The sequence below is a fragment of the Haliotis rufescens genome, unplaced genomic scaffold (genome assembly GCF_023055435.1).
Source record: "Haliotis rufescens isolate VD_foot unplaced genomic scaffold, xgHalRufe1.0.p SCAF_81, whole genome shotgun sequence".
In the NCBI taxonomy this organism is placed as follows: domain Eukaryota; kingdom Metazoa; phylum Mollusca; class Gastropoda; order Lepetellida; family Haliotidae; genus Haliotis; species Haliotis rufescens.
The window spans coordinates 10814-27071 of NW_025964374.1; the positions used below are offsets into that span (position 1 = coordinate 10814).

At 41.5% G+C, this 16258-nt stretch overlaps 1 protein-coding gene across 1 annotated transcript; it reads left to right on the forward strand.

Moving 5' to 3' along the window:
* Positions 1 to 204: 204 nt before the first annotated feature.
* LOC124143413 (mucin-17-like) lies at positions 205 to 15478 on the forward strand. Its single transcript, XM_046512387.2, has 6 exons — positions 205 to 291; positions 10764 to 10823; positions 11201 to 11776; positions 13823 to 13906; positions 14326 to 14985; positions 15181 to 15478. Exons 1-6 carry the CDS (start codon positions 240 to 242, stop codon positions 15471 to 15473), a joined length of 1725 nt encoding a protein of 574 aa, XP_046368343.2. The 5' UTR covers positions 205 to 239; the 3' UTR covers positions 15474 to 15478.
* The last annotated feature ends 780 nt before the right edge of the window (positions 15479 to 16258 follow it).

Consider the following 16258-nt stretch of genomic DNA (forward strand, 5'->3'; position numbering starts at 1 on the left):
TATGGTGATACTTGACTGTAACGAATTAAAGAACCAAACGGTCTGGAGAAGCATCATTGATTAAATCCATCTATATACACAAGAGTATAGTCTTACTCGGTCCTGTCAGGTAGTTAACGACCTAGACACTGGGAACCACATGTACACCATGTGATTACAGAAGCCACGTAGAAGACGTCATCATCTCAGTCAAGTTGTTGATGAAGTTGATGCAGCCGTCTCTAGTCTGAAGCTGGAAGATGTTTAAAGGGAGACTCATCAGTGCAATATGGTGCTTGGCATCTGTGTCAGGTAAGTATTGGTTTTACACCTCAATATTATAGCAATAGTTTTATGGCAGACACTGTGACGGTTTATTGTACCCATGGGGATAAAAATAGTGCTATTTGCGTGACAAGCCAACAGGTTTTACTCACTGAAATAACAGATGTCATGTTCATGCCAATCTAAAGTAATCTGTAATATATGACAGTCAGGATCGCATACAGCGTTTTGGAAAAGGGCATCATTTTTCAGTAGACGCCGAGTAAATTTGCTGAAAGTATGTATTCATAATGGGTTAGTTATACAGTATATGTCTGTATCTAGTATACCCGATCACCTATAACATTGTCCGAATGTTACGTTGGGTGAGGTGAATTGAGGTTTAACGTCTCGTTCAATCTTCAAATCCAATATCTGTATGGTTGATTGGTTTTCATGATCGCTAGACAAGACAAGCTTTCAATGTTGGTAAATGATAAAGTCGCAGCTTGATAGTATAGGTATAGGGAACTCATAGGTATCACATGTCTATTTATAACGTTATTGGATTCTGTTAACCAGTAAGCTACGGTTATAACGAACTCAAGATGACCACTAATTTTAGTTCGTTATAACCGTAGTTCGTTCTAAGCACATATACAGCATATATACAGCAAACGGACGGGACCCAAAAAAGTTCGGTTTGTCGGTTTGTTTTAAGCGTGTTCGTTATAAACGTAGTTTACTGTACTTTAATAGGTAACAAATCGCGTACTAATAACACACATTTGTGCAAACTAAGCCTTTAAAATGGGTATATAGAAATCAGCAAAAGAAAACGCATCATTATATGAACATCCATAAGCCTTTACGTTAATCAGTTTAGAGGTCAGATAGTAGACACGATGGATTGTCTTTCTTTCCTCAAATAAGAGTAGGGCGGTCGGGTAGCCTAGTGGTTAAAGCGCTCGCTCGTCACGCCGAAGACCCGGGTTCGATTCCCGACATGGGTACAATGTGTGAAGCCCATTTCTGGTGTCCCCCGCCGTGATATTGCTGGAATATTGCTAAAAGCGGCGTAAAACCATACTCATTAACTCCAGTACAATTTTAGGTACGTTAACACCAGGAGCTACAACTCATAAACAGATGCACTTGATAATACAGTATTTACAACATATGATGTGGTGAGAAGATCTCTATTTGTAAAGATAGTGTGAGAGTTAAAACATGCATTCCTTCAACATATTGACGATTAGATTACCAGTGTATCCACCAAGCTTAGATTTTTTATATTTAAACTCTTCAATATTATTACACTTATATTTCGACCATGGACATAAGAGTTTAAGATTATTACACTTATATTTCGACCATGTGCAGAAGAGTTTAAGGTTATTGCACTTATATTTCGACCATGTGTATAAGAGTTTAAGGTTATTGCACTTATATTTCGACCATGTGCATTGGAGTTTAAGATTATTGCACTTATATTTCGACCATTGGCATAAGAGTTTAAGATTATTGCACTTATTTAGCTACTATTGGCAGGTAACCAGTCGTTATGAGATGGGGTTTCCACAACATTGCTTGTATACTTCACAAATATAAATGAATCCAAGGTTCATTGCACACTTTAACAGCATCTAAACAACACTAATTAACTTGTTTCGTTATCAGTTATTCTCTTAGGAAATGTCAAATTGAGCAAGAGATCATGTGGAACTATTTGCGTTGTCTGTTCTGCATTGTAACTCGGGACATTGCCATATATGCTGTATTTGGTCGATATTGATTCAGTGCTGTTTAAGCACACAATTATGCTGCTATTATGTATGTCACACTCTGTACGTTCCTGTCACGGCCGAAACGCACCTGTCACGGTATGTACACGCCTCTTTCACGATCTGGACGCTCTTGTCACGGTCTATACGCACTTGACACAGTCTGTACACACTTGACACAGTCTGTACGCTCCTGTCTCGGTCTATACGCACTTGACACTGTCTGTACGCACCCTACACTGTCTGTACGCACTTGACACAGTCTGTACGCTCCTGTCTCGGTCTATACGCACTTGACACTGCCTGTATGCACCCTACACTGTCTGTACGCACTTGACACAGTCTGTACGCTCCTGTCTCGGTCTATACGCACTTGACACTGCCTGTATGCACCCTACACTGTCTGTACGCACTTGACACAGTCTGTACGCTCCTGTCTCGGTCTATACGCACTTGACACTGTCTGTACGCTCCTGTCTCGGTCTATACGCACTTGACACTGCCTGTATGCACCCTACACTGTCTGTACGCACTTGACACAGTCTGTACGCTCCTGTCTCGGTCTATACGCACTTGACACTGCCTGTATGCACCCTACACTGTCTGTACGCACTTGACACAGTCTGTACGCTCCTGTCTCGGTCTATACGCACTTGACACTGTCTGTACTCACCCTACACTGTCTATACGCACTTGACACAGTCTGTACGCTCCTGTCTCGGTCTATACGCACTTGACACTGCCTGTATGCACCCTACAATGTCTGTACGCACTTGACACAGTCTGTACGCTCCTGTCTCGGTCTTTACGCACTTGACACTGTCTGTACGCACCCTACACTGTCTGTACGCACTTGACACAGTCTGTACGCTCCTGTCACGGTCTGTACGCTCCTGTCACAATCTGTACGCTCCTGTCACAGTCTGTACGCTCCTGTCACAGTCTGTACGCTCCTGTCACGGTCTGTACGCTCCTGTCACAGTCTGTACGCTCCTGTCACGGTCTGTACGCTCCTGTCACGGTCTGTACGCTCTTGTCACGGTCTGTACGCTCCTGTCACGGTCTGTACGCTCCTGTCACAGTCTGTACGCTCCTGTCACAGTCTGTACGCTCCTTGCACGGTCTGTACGCTCCTGTCACGGTCTGTACGCTCCTGTCACGGTCTGTACGCTCCTGTCACAGTCTGTACGCTCCTTGCACGGTCTGTACGCTCCTGTCACGGTCTGTACGCTCCTGTCACGGTCTGTACGCTCCTGTCACAGTCTGTACGCTCCTGTCACGGTCTGTACGCTCCTGTCACGGTCTGTACGCTCCTGTCACGGTCTGTACGCTCTTGTCACGGTCTGTACGCTCCTGTCACGGTATGTACGCCCCTGTCACGGTCTGTACGCTCCTGTCTCGGTCTGTACACACTTTTCACTGTCTGTACGCTTCTGGCACGGTCTATACGCACTTTACACTGTTTGTACGCTCCTGTCACGATCTGTACCCTCCTGTCACGGTTTATACACATTTGACACTGTATGTACGCTCCTGTCACAGTCTGTACGCTCCTGCCATGGTCTATACGCACTTGACACTGTCTATACGCTCCTGTCACGGTCTGCTCGTTCCTGTCACGATCTATACGCACTTGACATAGTACTACGTTCCTCACACGATCTGCACGCCCCTGTCACGGTCTACACACATTTGACATTGTCTGTACTCTCCTGTCACGATCGCCACGCTCCTGTCACGATCTTCACACATTTGACATTGTCTGTACTCTCCTGTCACGATCGCCACGCTCCTGTCACGATCTTCACACATTTGACATTGTCTGTACTCTCCTGTCACGATCGCCACGCTCCTGTCACGATCTTCACACATTTGACATTGTCTGTACTCTCCTGTCACGATCGCCACGCTCCTGTCACGATCTTCACACATTTGACATTGTCTGTACTCTCCTGTCACGATCGCCACGCTCCTGTCACGGTCTACACACATTTGACATTGTCTGTACTCTCCTGTCACGATCTGCACGCCCCTGTCACGGTCTACACACATTTGACATTGTCTGTACTCTCCTGTCACGATCGCCACGTTCCTGTCACGATCTTCACACATTTGACATTGTCTGTACTCTCCTGTCACGATCGCCACGCTCCTGTCACGGTCTACACACATTTGACATTGTCTGTACTCTCCTGTCACGATCGCCACGCTCCTGTCACGGTCTACACACATTTGACATTGCCTGTACTCTCCTGTCACGATCGCCACGCTCCTGTCACGATCTTCACACATTTGACATTGTCTGTACTCTCCTGTCACGATCGCCACGCTCCTGTCACGGTCTATACGCACTTGACACTGTACGCTCCTGTCACGATTTGTACACCACTGTCACGGCACATACGAACTGTTTAAGGTTTGTACGCTCCTGTCACAGTATGCTCAATCTAGTCAAAGTTCTACACCCATAGTCTCAGTGTGTACACCCCTGACACAGAATGTACACGAAAGACGAATAGACAAAATCAAGATTAATATTCTCGTAAGTCATACGTAGCAATTTACTCTAAAGCAAGTTAATTATATCTACATTTTGGAAATAAATTTTGTCAGATTGTAATTCTCGCCTCAGACTAAGTTGAAGCGATCTACGATATGAAAGACATATTTCTGACAATGCAGCTTGTTCTTGTGGATACATATACGAAAATGTATGAGATGGTTTCTTTCCCTGCCACTTTTATAATGATGTAAGAAACTAATCTTCTAATCTGAGGGAGTTGATCTTAACACTATATTGAATGGTAATGCTAATTTTACAAAAATTACTAATCTTGATATCTTAAAATCAGTACATTCATACGTACTTTATTCCCAAAGGTTTAAGCTAACGTGAGACTATACATCCCGCTTATATATTAATTGTTCTACCCATTACACCAAGCTGTTGTCCATGACCACTTGCTTTTGTTAACATATTTAGTTTATCATCATGTATTATTTTGTATAATGCCTTCGTGAATACAACTTGTACTGGAGAGGTATTAACATAAGCCTTCTTGACTTGTTTACTGATCCAGATTCACTGAATAAAAATACGTTTAAATCAATTATATCTACTATGCGATTTCAATGCCAGACGCAAATGGTTATCAAGACACCTCACAGAACACCTCTTTGGCTTTTTTACTAATATACACTGTAAGAAAATAGTAACAGTAGTCAAATTATTTCAATGATAACAGAAAATTAATAGTAACAAGAAAACAGTCATCACTATCCCCCGCCATGGGAACATTTGAATTTTGATATTAAAAAAGTAGCGAACATAAATAATCAAACCTATTAAACCTTAAGAAGTTATAAACACCAGGGTCGTTTTATGTCATCAGAAAAAGTGATTAAATTTGAAATTAATACACACAAAAGATCCCTTCTCTGGAAAAAATAATTTGTGGCACCAATTCTTGAAATCAGTCTTGATAAGTATTTATACTGTATCTCTTAGATAAGCTAACTTCAGTAGTTTCAGAATTTTTTTTGCCCCCAGTGCAGACACTATGCACTTTGTAAAATAACACGAATAAGTATGGAATACTGTAAGGGACATTCTCGCGATCTCGCATTCTCGCGATCTCGACCTTTGGAAACGAGGTAAATATGCCCAAAACACGAGAATGCGAGATCGCAAGAACGCGAGATTTGGCCAAAATCTCGCGTTCTCGCGATCTCGCATTCTCGTGTTTTGGGCATATTTACCTCGTTTCCAAAGGTCGAGATCGCGAGAATGCGAGATCGCGAGAATGTCCCTTACAGTATTCCATAAATAAGGGCCGTAACTATGTATGCTTAAACTCAAGGGAAGTAGCTATGGAATAATATAATTTACGGGACCAATTTTCGAACACAGTCTTCACAAGTATCTCCAAGTTTCATTCATGTAATGTCAGTAGTTTCTGAGAAAAGCTGTCCCAATTGCAGACACTATGCACTAAGTTGAAAAATATGGAGCAAGGGCAATAACTCTGGAAACAAATAATTAACGGCACCAATTTTCGAACTCAGTTTTGACAAGTATCTCTTAGAAGAGCATGGAAACTGTCGTTCATGTAATGTCAGTAGTTTCTGAGAAAAGCTGTCCCCATTGCAGACGCTATGCACTAAGCTGAAAAATAAGGAGCAAGGGCAATAACTCTGTAAAGAAATAATTAACGGCACCAATTTTCGAACTCAGTTTTGACCAGTATCTCTTAGAAGAGCATGGAAACTGTCGTTCATGTAATGTCAGTAGTTTCTGAGAGAAAAATGTCCCCACTGCAGACATCATGCACTTAGCTGGTGTTTAATTGCTTTTGGGGTTAAAAAAAAAGTCGAACCTCAAAGTGTATCTCTAATATTTCCCATCTCGTTAATATTACCACTGTTCGTCTTTTCATTGCAAACGCTGGGTGTGTCTACGCGAATCTGTGTCATACAGGCCTCCTATTTATAGCCATATGGTCTATTAGAAACGACGCACATTAATGTATTACTTATGGAAGTCTATATCTAATGCCTTATAGCTTTGGTGAAGTTTATACGGGCATATTTTAAACAGATTATTAACTTTCATGTGAAGACAGGTATTGTTTCATACTGTATACTGCTCACTGACAGTGTACATAAATGTTTTTACCTGTTTATATTATAATATCGCTGTGTCTAAGGTTAAGACTTAAATAAACTGTCTGATTGCCTGTCAAAAATACATTCAGCTTATAACATAAGAAAAGGACTAGTACATAGCTAATCCCTTGCAACTTCAATAAATGTATTTTTTAAATGTTTATTTTTTCTTATTTTAAAATCTTAACCAAGTTACTTACTAGATAATAGATTCACATAAACACAAATACCCTCAAAGACATAATCCTGTTTGATCACATGTAACTGTTAATTATTATGTGAGTTTCCCCTGCTTCTCCTCTAATCCCTTCTCTTGGGCAGTGGGGCGGTCGGGTAGCCTAGTGGTTAAAGTGTTCGCCCGTCACGCCGAAGACCCGGGTTCGATTCCCGACATGGGTACAATGTGTGAAGCCCATTTCTGGTGTCCCCCGCCGTGATATTGCTGGAATATTGCTAAAAGCGGCGTAAAACCATACTCACTCACTCTCTTGGGCAGTTCGTGTAGACGTTCACTGATGCAAAATACCCTTTCCGTGTGTCATGAATTGTCAACAGTACTGCTGTTTGACAAAGTATTTAACGCTTGTTGTTTGCGCAACTTGCACCAACCTCACGTCACACGAAGACGAATGAATAAAGACTGAAGTTACAGTAACAAAGTATTCAATAACCTGTGTTATTATTTGTGATACTTTATGAATAGAGACTGAATTTACAGTAACAAGATATTCAAATAATTTTGATTTGATTTTTTTCACTTGCAAAGACCTCTCATCATAAAGTGAGTGAGCTTGATTTCACGCCGCTTTTAGCAATATTCCAGCAATATCACGGCGGGGGATACCAGAAATGGGCTTCACACATTGTACCCATGTCGGGAATCGAACCCGGGTCTTCGACGTGACGAGCGAACGCTTTAACCACTAGGCTACCCGACCTCCCCTCATCATAAAGAGATGATTAATTAATAACGACTGAATTTACAGTAACGAGGTATACAGTTAATTGTGTTGGCGTTTGTGCAATTTGCAAGCATCTCTCATTATAAAGAGATAATGAATGAATACAGACTGAATTTACAGCAACAATGTATTCAAATAATGAATAAATTTATCTAATAAATTTAAAACATTTAATAACAGTTGTTATTTGTGCAATTTGCACATTTCAATTAATCATGTTGTTATTCATGTAGTTTTTAAAATTGCAAGCAACTCTCATCACAAAAGGAAGCAGAAATCAGTGAAGATAATTATGACAAATGAATTAAAGTTTTATTAAAGTCAAGGATGTAACAACCACGTTGACAAGAACACATGATGTATTCTTCATAACATATTTCCCCACGTTGAATATGTAAATAATTGATATTACAGTTTCATTTACAATTGACAAACTATAATACTATGAATATTAAAATACATCATCACTAGAACGTCACCAGCAGAAGCTTCTCACAGACAGACACGAATTCTAATCAAGTTTGTTCGTCTTTGACAAAGAATGCATGACCTGGTTGAGTGACTTCCCACTGAGAAAGAACTGATAAACATTCCAAAAGACATCCTATCTACATGGTATTCACTACTAATTTCCTCTGATAATAAACTGTTACCTTTGGTGTCCCCAAGCACTACTACTAAGTACGGTCATTGGGCAATTGAAAAATCACAAATCTCAGTGAGATCCTGTCTGCATGGTCCCGTCCGGTGATTCTAGGACCATAAATCCTATCTTCAGTCAGACAACACGACAGTCTATATTCATTTCCAATATCTTGTTATAATTAGATGTTTATATGTTAGAAAAAACACAAATGTATTCGTAATTATTCTTATAAAATGAGAACCGCCTCCGTGGTCTTGTGGTAGAGCGTCCGCCCGTAGAGCGGAAGGTCCAGGGTTCGATCCTGGGCCGCGTCATACAAAAAGACGTTAAAAGATTGTACTTGTTGTTACCCTGTCTGGCGCTCGGCATTAAGGGGCTAAAACAAGGACTGGTCGGCTCGGAGTCAGTATACTGTGTCTGAGTGGGGTATTCATGTTAAACTGCGGCATGGTATCTCAGTGAGCTAGCACTATAAATCGGCATCAGTCCGGACTAGTACAAGCAGCCACACACACATACACGTGCATGCACGTCGCTATATAAGTGCAATAATCTTGGACGCGACGTTAAACCCAATTTCACCTCACATCTTATAAAATGAAAACAAAAGGCTGTTTCATTGAAATGGGCGAGGGAGTGCGTGATTTTACGCCGCTTAAGTCAATTTCCAGCCACGGTGGAGACACTGACGTACAGCTATTATTGTTATGAAGACCATCTTTACCGATTTTGATGTAAACAAAAACATAATGAACAAACCTTCTTGCCTCATTTGCAATATTTTTACACAGCCATTATCAGGACATGTGTGTCATAGAGTGCATCACACAGCATTACACTCTCTGATAGGTGTGAGTCGGGTGTCTAGTCGTCTAGGAAACCGCAATTCCCTAAGCAGAGTTACATCTCTTTGGCTTCTCAGAAACCTACGATCATGGGTTCGAAATACGTACTCTCTCTAACTTTGTTTGTAGGTTTGTCAGCACCATATCCGTGCGGATGGGTTTTACCACTTTGACATGTAACACTTGGGGCTGAAATCAGGTTCAACGTCGGGAAACACTTTTTTATATAGCGACGTACACGCACATGTGTGCAGTTACCAGAAAGAACTAAATCCTGCTGGGGGTACCGTTAGTCCCCATGTCCCCAGCCTTGCTTGCTGTCGATCTTCAGTCTGATGTTCATATTGTTGACTAGGCTGTTGTTTCATATGTACTCTAACCTGTGATTTAAGCTGTTATTATGCTGTTATTAGTCGACATGTTCTTATATACTATATGATAAAACATGTTAGACCCCAATATGTCTGCAATATTGCTGAGGTGACTTTAACGTTTGCACTTTAACTTAAACTCGCGCTTAGACTCACACGTTTGCGTCCCGTTGCCTTGCCAGGATCCGCTTCTAGTTGTTTCAATCCCAGCCCCCCCCCCCCCCCCCCCCCCTGGGGAGTTTTGTCGGCATCCAACCCTTGTATTTTGGTTTTGCCAAAGTAAGAAACGTCCACAACCTGCGTCAATACTGTGTTAATTTGTTCAAAGCGTCGTTATATCATTCAGACACTCTCTCGTACAAGGCGACCAAGTATGTTTAGTAGCTGTGACATCATTCATTCGAAGTTTTTGAATGCGAATCATTTGAGCCAATACCAGAAACAAACAGTTATGCATAAAATACAACAAACAAACATCTAGGCGTATGCATATACCATTCATAATTTAGGTAATAATAAATAATACCACGATTTACAACCATTAATGCGCATAAGTATCATCATAACATGCATCAATGGCGGGTGCTGTCGCTTGGACAGGACAAACTTACCCTTTTGTCGAACACCTGGTGTCATCACTGATTTTCAGTTTTCCATTGATACAATTTAACAGTTATTTTGCCATCTTCGTAAAATGGAATATGTTTCGGCGGATAATCAAAACTGGTTATTCTCTTGCATTTACATTATATATTTACCACCACATACAGTCGTCTAGGCGTTCACATGTACTTATGTCAAATATCATTCAGGCCTTTTTCACCTGAGTGAAGCGTTAAAGAAGAAACAAACAAAATCAAAACAAAATAAATAATCATCTAGGCAGTATACCTTTATAATACCACATAGTGACAAAATGATGCAATTTTCCAATTTGGACTTGTACACCCGTGGTTTGTCTAAGGTGAACAATTGACTTGCCTTTGCATGTGTTTGCGACGGGTAGGGAAGGGTACGCTCGCCTTTTCGTGAACACCTGGTATCATCACTATTTGATAGTGATTCGTAAACGCATGCTCATGATATAGTCGGAATCGTACAATGGACTGTACATTTAGTTGATATTTCTAATGCTTAATGATATGAAAAGAGTTTTGTCGCTTAAATTTATTCAAAATGTGTTTTTTTTAAGTCGAAACTTAATTCATGGCTACTGTTTCTTAAGTGTGCCAATCGTTTGTTTCCAGGTGGATTTGGATGGATCTTCTCAAGCGCAAACACACTGCCTAGATTTAAACCACTGAACAGTAAGGATACCATCGGTTTTCTATTGAACATGTTGTGTATGTTACCGTAAAGATAGTTTGAGAATTGTAATTGTTTTCTTCACTGGACAACGTTGTAAAATCATGAAACCTTATACAGCATAATGTTTAGAATACAGAATACACGATAATGGCAATTTCAATTCGATCCATCCTTCTATCATCCATCTATCCATCCTTCCATCCATTCATTCGTAATAATTATTTCGTAATCTGTTTGGTTGTGTACCTGCAACCATGACGTTTTCTATGTTATCATAATCAGATGTTGATTTAAACTGTCCTATATGTTTTACAAGTACTGGTAACCAAACATTACGAATCAATACTATTCTCTTATGTCGCCATCCTCTTTCCAGCAACATTTGAAGATTGTACAGACAGCTCGATGGATTTGGTTATTCTGCTTGACTCGTCGGGAAGCGTTGGTTCCACCAATTTTCTTCGTTTCAAACAGCTCATGATCGAAGTCGTCAGCGCGGTCAATATTGACGATGGAATGGCCCGTGTTGCTGTGGTCACATTCTCTACATCCGCCAAAGTCGAATTCTTACTTGATGACTTCTCTACAAATAAAGGTGTTCAGAAGGCGATTAAAGGCATTGTATATGAAGGAGGATTTACGAACATTGTCTCCGGCCTGTCCATGGTTTATAACACAGTGTTTCAGAGAAAAAGGGGGGACAGACCCGACGTCAGGAACGTCCTGTTGCTAATAGTTGATGGACCTTCAACTGAGGATTCATCCTTGACCATACCTACGGCCACTCTTGTAAAGGAATCGGGTGTCCATATATTTGTTGTAGGCATACAAGAGGCTGACATTGATGAGATTACGGGCATCGCTTCCGAACCAACTGAGGTTAATTGTATCAAGGGACACTTCGATGATCTTGAGAACATCGCAGATTATCTGTTCAAAACGATGTGCACAGGTTAGTCGGATTGATTCACAGTTAGAATTGGTCCCAATCAACATAGTGAGGTGAAATGGGGTTTAACGTCGCGCCTAAGATTACTGCACTTTTATAGTGTTTTGTGTGTGTGTGTGTGTGTGTGTGTGTGTGTGTGTGTGTGTGTGTGTGTGTGTTGCTACTTGAACTTGTCCGGACTAATGCCGATTTTATAGTGCTAGCCCACTGAGAAATCATGCCGCAGTTTAACATGAATACCCCACTCAGACACAATTTGCTGACTCAGAGCCGACCAGTCCATGTTTTAGCCCCTTCATGCCGAGCGCCAGGCAGGGTCAACTTACAGGATCGGATGGTCAGGCTCCGTGACATGTTTGATTGCGTGTTATCGTTCCCAGACCCGCTAATAACGATATCAATCACTTGATTGTCTGGTCCAGACTCGTTACAGGCCGCCCTCATATAGCAGGAATATTTCTGAGTGGAGCGTTACACAACAAACAAACAACCACAGGTAGGTACGATTATGTGTTGCTACGAAACAAATACGAATGGCGATATAATCAACGACCGCCTCCGTTGTCCAGTTGTAGAGCGTCTGCCCGGAGATCGGAATGTCGGGAGCTCGATCCCCGGCCGCGCCATACCAAAAGACATTTAAAGATGGTACTTGTTGTTACCCTGCCTGGCGCTCGGCTTAAAGTGGCTAAAACAAGGACTGGTTGGCTCGGAATCCTATTCTGTGTCTGAGTGGGGTGGAGTATTATATACTGGACCCCTTTGGGGATTCCGGGCAAAGTTTGGTTCTCTATAATCCCATGCTTGTCCCCTCAGACTCATTAAGGCCAACTAGAGGATCGCGATAACTTATGGGATATGATGATTTACACATTACGGATCATTGTGCCCGGATTGCGTGGATCATTGTCCACATTTTCAAACACGGGTTGATCTATGCTCACTGGATTGTCTGGTCCAGACTCGATTATTTACAGACCGCCGTTATATATCTGGAATATTGCAGAGTACGGCATTACACAACAATGAAAACAATAACTGATATGCCAAGACTCGGTTATTTACATGATGATGTGATGTAGCTGGTATAGTGCGGCGTTAAACAACATAATACAAGATGGACAAGGTACACGCCAGAGTGTCGCCTGGAGGTACAGTAGTACACGAATTTCGTGACTTTCCCCAAGGGTATTTGGGGCAGCAGACGTCCCGCTCTTCGTAATCCTACAATAAAACAAACGCGAACGTAGAACTTTGTTAAAATTGGATGATGAAGCTACAGTAAACTACGGTTAAAACGAACTCAAAGGGACTACTATTTTTAGTTCGTTACAACCGTAGTTCGTTATAAGCATATATACAGCTTAACTACTGCCAAAAGTCGGGACTAAAAAGTAAGTTCATTATATCCGTCAGTTCGTTATAAGCGTGTTCGTTATAACCGTAGTTTACTGTAATTCCATTCCTGTCAACTATAAGCCGCGAAATTGTTCTCTGGCCAAAGTCGGGATAAATTATCTCAAATGGACCATCACAATCCCAATGGACATTTTAAATTATTTTTTTAACTTTTATTGTTCCCAGAGTTGTAGAGTTATACATTATTCCGTTGAAACATATTTTGAATGGCATAGAATCTAAATGAACAGTTCATAAGCAAAAAATCGTATTGAGGCGGAAGCCTGTTTACTGTACAAGTAGTTGTTTCTTTGCGATTACGGAGAGGGGCGAGGTTTACCGATTGAGGGAGGTTTCACCAGGCACTTTCGTCACTGGTGTCGTGTTTTTTTGGCGTTTACTGAAGTTAGTAATGAATTCCTTTGTGTACATTAATATAACTATACTAAACTATATAATTTATAAAAACTGTAACAAATATTTGATAAATCATACTTAGTGAAAACATGGTGGCATCTGCACTTGTGGCCAGTATATCCTCACATATATATTGTAATGCCATTATGAAATAGCAGTAAAACTACCACAATATTTTATTTACCTTTATATATGTACAGAGAAATGAAGAAATGAATTTTAAAATGTTTCAAGGTATCGTTCGTGCCGAAACAATGTCGTCGTCTGTGACAACAACTGCAACTACAACAGCTACGACAACAGTTGCGACAACCACAGGTAGGGCGGGTGTGTTTGTTAGACAATGTACCTAATAACTAGTTGAATTTGTGTATAAAGACTTGACTAAATCAATAAAGTCTGTTGGCAATAATACACGGATAATGGTAACATTGAGTACTGGTTGATTTAAAACATGAAGAGTATTGAATGAAGTCTTCCATGAACAGATTAATAATTTGTGACTTTGTCACGTTTTCAAATTTGACTTACTAAGTAAGTGTTTATGCTACTTTCGGCAAGAATGGCTTACATATCATAAAGGGTACATCCTCACAGCGTCACATGTTTGGTACAGCACCCAGTAATTCGGCACAAAAGATTACTATACCCGCACGCTTCCCCAAACGTCCCATTGTTGTATATGAATTAGTCGTCGTTATTACACACGTATTACATAAAGTCGCCTTTGGCGTTAGCTCCATCTGTAGCAGGAGGGAGAGCAGCTACAGCCAATACCACGCCTGCTTCGTCAACGACCTCGTCAACTTCAGCAGGAGCGACGACAGAAGCAACGTCTTTCTCCACAACACCTACAGGTAATGCCTCGCCTGTCACGTCAATGGCCTCGACAACTTCAGCAGGAGCTACGACAGAAGCAACGTCTTTCTCCACAACACCTACAGGTAATGCCTCGCCTGTCTCGTCAACGACCTCGACAACTTCAGCAGCAGCAACAACGACAGAAGCAACGTCTTTCTCCGCAACACCTACAGGTAATGCCTCGCCTGTCACGTCAATGGCCTCGAAAACTTCAGCAGGAGCGACAACGACAAAAGCAACGTCTTTCTCCAAGACACCTACAGGTAATGCCTCGCCTGTCACGTCAATGGCCTCGACCACTTCAGCAGGAGCGACGACAGATGCAACATCTATCTCCAAGACACCTACAGGTAATGCCTCGCCTGTCTCGTCAATGACGTCGACAACTTCAGCAGGAGCGACAACGACAAAACCAAACATTTTATCCACGACAGGTGCTACCGCCACAACAACAACTACAGATACTATCACCTCTGTCACATCAACGGCCTTGACGCCTACAGCGGGTTTTACAATGACAGATACAACGGCTACAGGTAAGTACACATATTACGATGCTTGTCGCGACTCGGCCACACCGCCCGTTTCAAAGATATAACAGCACCAGCAACTGCATGTACTATGATTCGTCTTTCCATCACAGCCTCCATCAGTATTTACAACAGTAACTCGAATTATTAAGATATAATCAGTCAATCAATCCTGTTCACTGAAACCAAGCATATTTCCAGGTTTCTACACGTCCAACGCTTGTTACCGTCAGTGTGAGCAAATGGCAACCTCTACCCCAGAGGTTATTGATGACGTGATCAAAGATCTCCAACTGCCCAAAAGGGAACTGTCCAAGCAGATCGGCGAGAAGACCTCCACCTCCAATCTCTCTGAGAGTGAACAGATGGCTGGAAAGGGGGTATTCGTGGTCCTGTTGGCTCCATTTGCCTTTCTTGTAGGATGGGACCTCCTCGACCTCCTGAGGTACATCGACAGGAGGTACATAAACAATGACAGGGAGGGAATGTATTGAAAATATGAACACATGTTTTCCTATTTCCATATCCGAATATTTTATTTTAAAATGATGCGTGTCAAGAGAAGATACGGAATTTATAATTGAGTGGCGCATTTTGAGATAAAAAGTTCAAATGATGACAATAATCCAGTATGCAATGTGCGTTTGGTAGTCGTTATATTACTGTTGAAATGTGTTCGTTATCTTTACACTTAGTAAATCATATCGCCTAGAGAAAATCCAATGTATCTTTAGTTCATGCTACCAAAAGCGGGGTATGTTTGTTTGTTTGTTTGTTGTTTAACGCCGCACTCAGCAATATTCCAGCTACATGGCGATGGTCCAGGGATTTAAATCATGAGTATTGATCTACGCAATTTGGATGCGGTGACATGCATCAACCAAGTCAGTGAATCCGACCACCCGATCCCGTTAATCGGCTCTAACGACAAGGAAAGTCGCCTCTCACGGCAAGCATGGGTTGCTTAAGACCTATTCTATCCCGGATTCCTGCTCGTATTAACAAATCAAAACAAGAGAACTTGGCCATGAAGGTACGCTTCAAGAACATAGTAGTATATATCGATGATCTGATATCGTTCAATAACGGTCAAATAGGCAATTCCCTTCCACTGATGTACCCACATGAGTACGAAATAATGGAGACTAGTCACTGTGGCATGCATCATATGTTCATGTTTAGATTCATGCAGAAAGATTCAGAGTGACAAAAGCTATCCACAAGACTTTATGGCAAGAGGCATGACTTCAGCTTTCTCTTGGTGTGGAGTAGTGTTACA

Bases quoted from the DNA above. Each gene is read 5' to 3' on its own strand.
- LOC124143413 (XM_046512387.2), top strand. From the start codon at position 240: ATGTTTAAAGGGAGACTCATCAGTGCAATATGGTGCTTGGCATCTGTG. The intron at 10,824-11,200 runs GTAAGGATACCA...TCCTCTTTCCAG, and splicing joins TAGATTTAAACCACTGAACA to CAACATTTGAAGATTGTACA. The intron at 13,907-14,325 runs GTAGGGCGGGTG...CTTTGGCGTTAG, and splicing joins AACAGTTGCGACAACCACAG to CTCCATCTGTAGCAGGAGGG.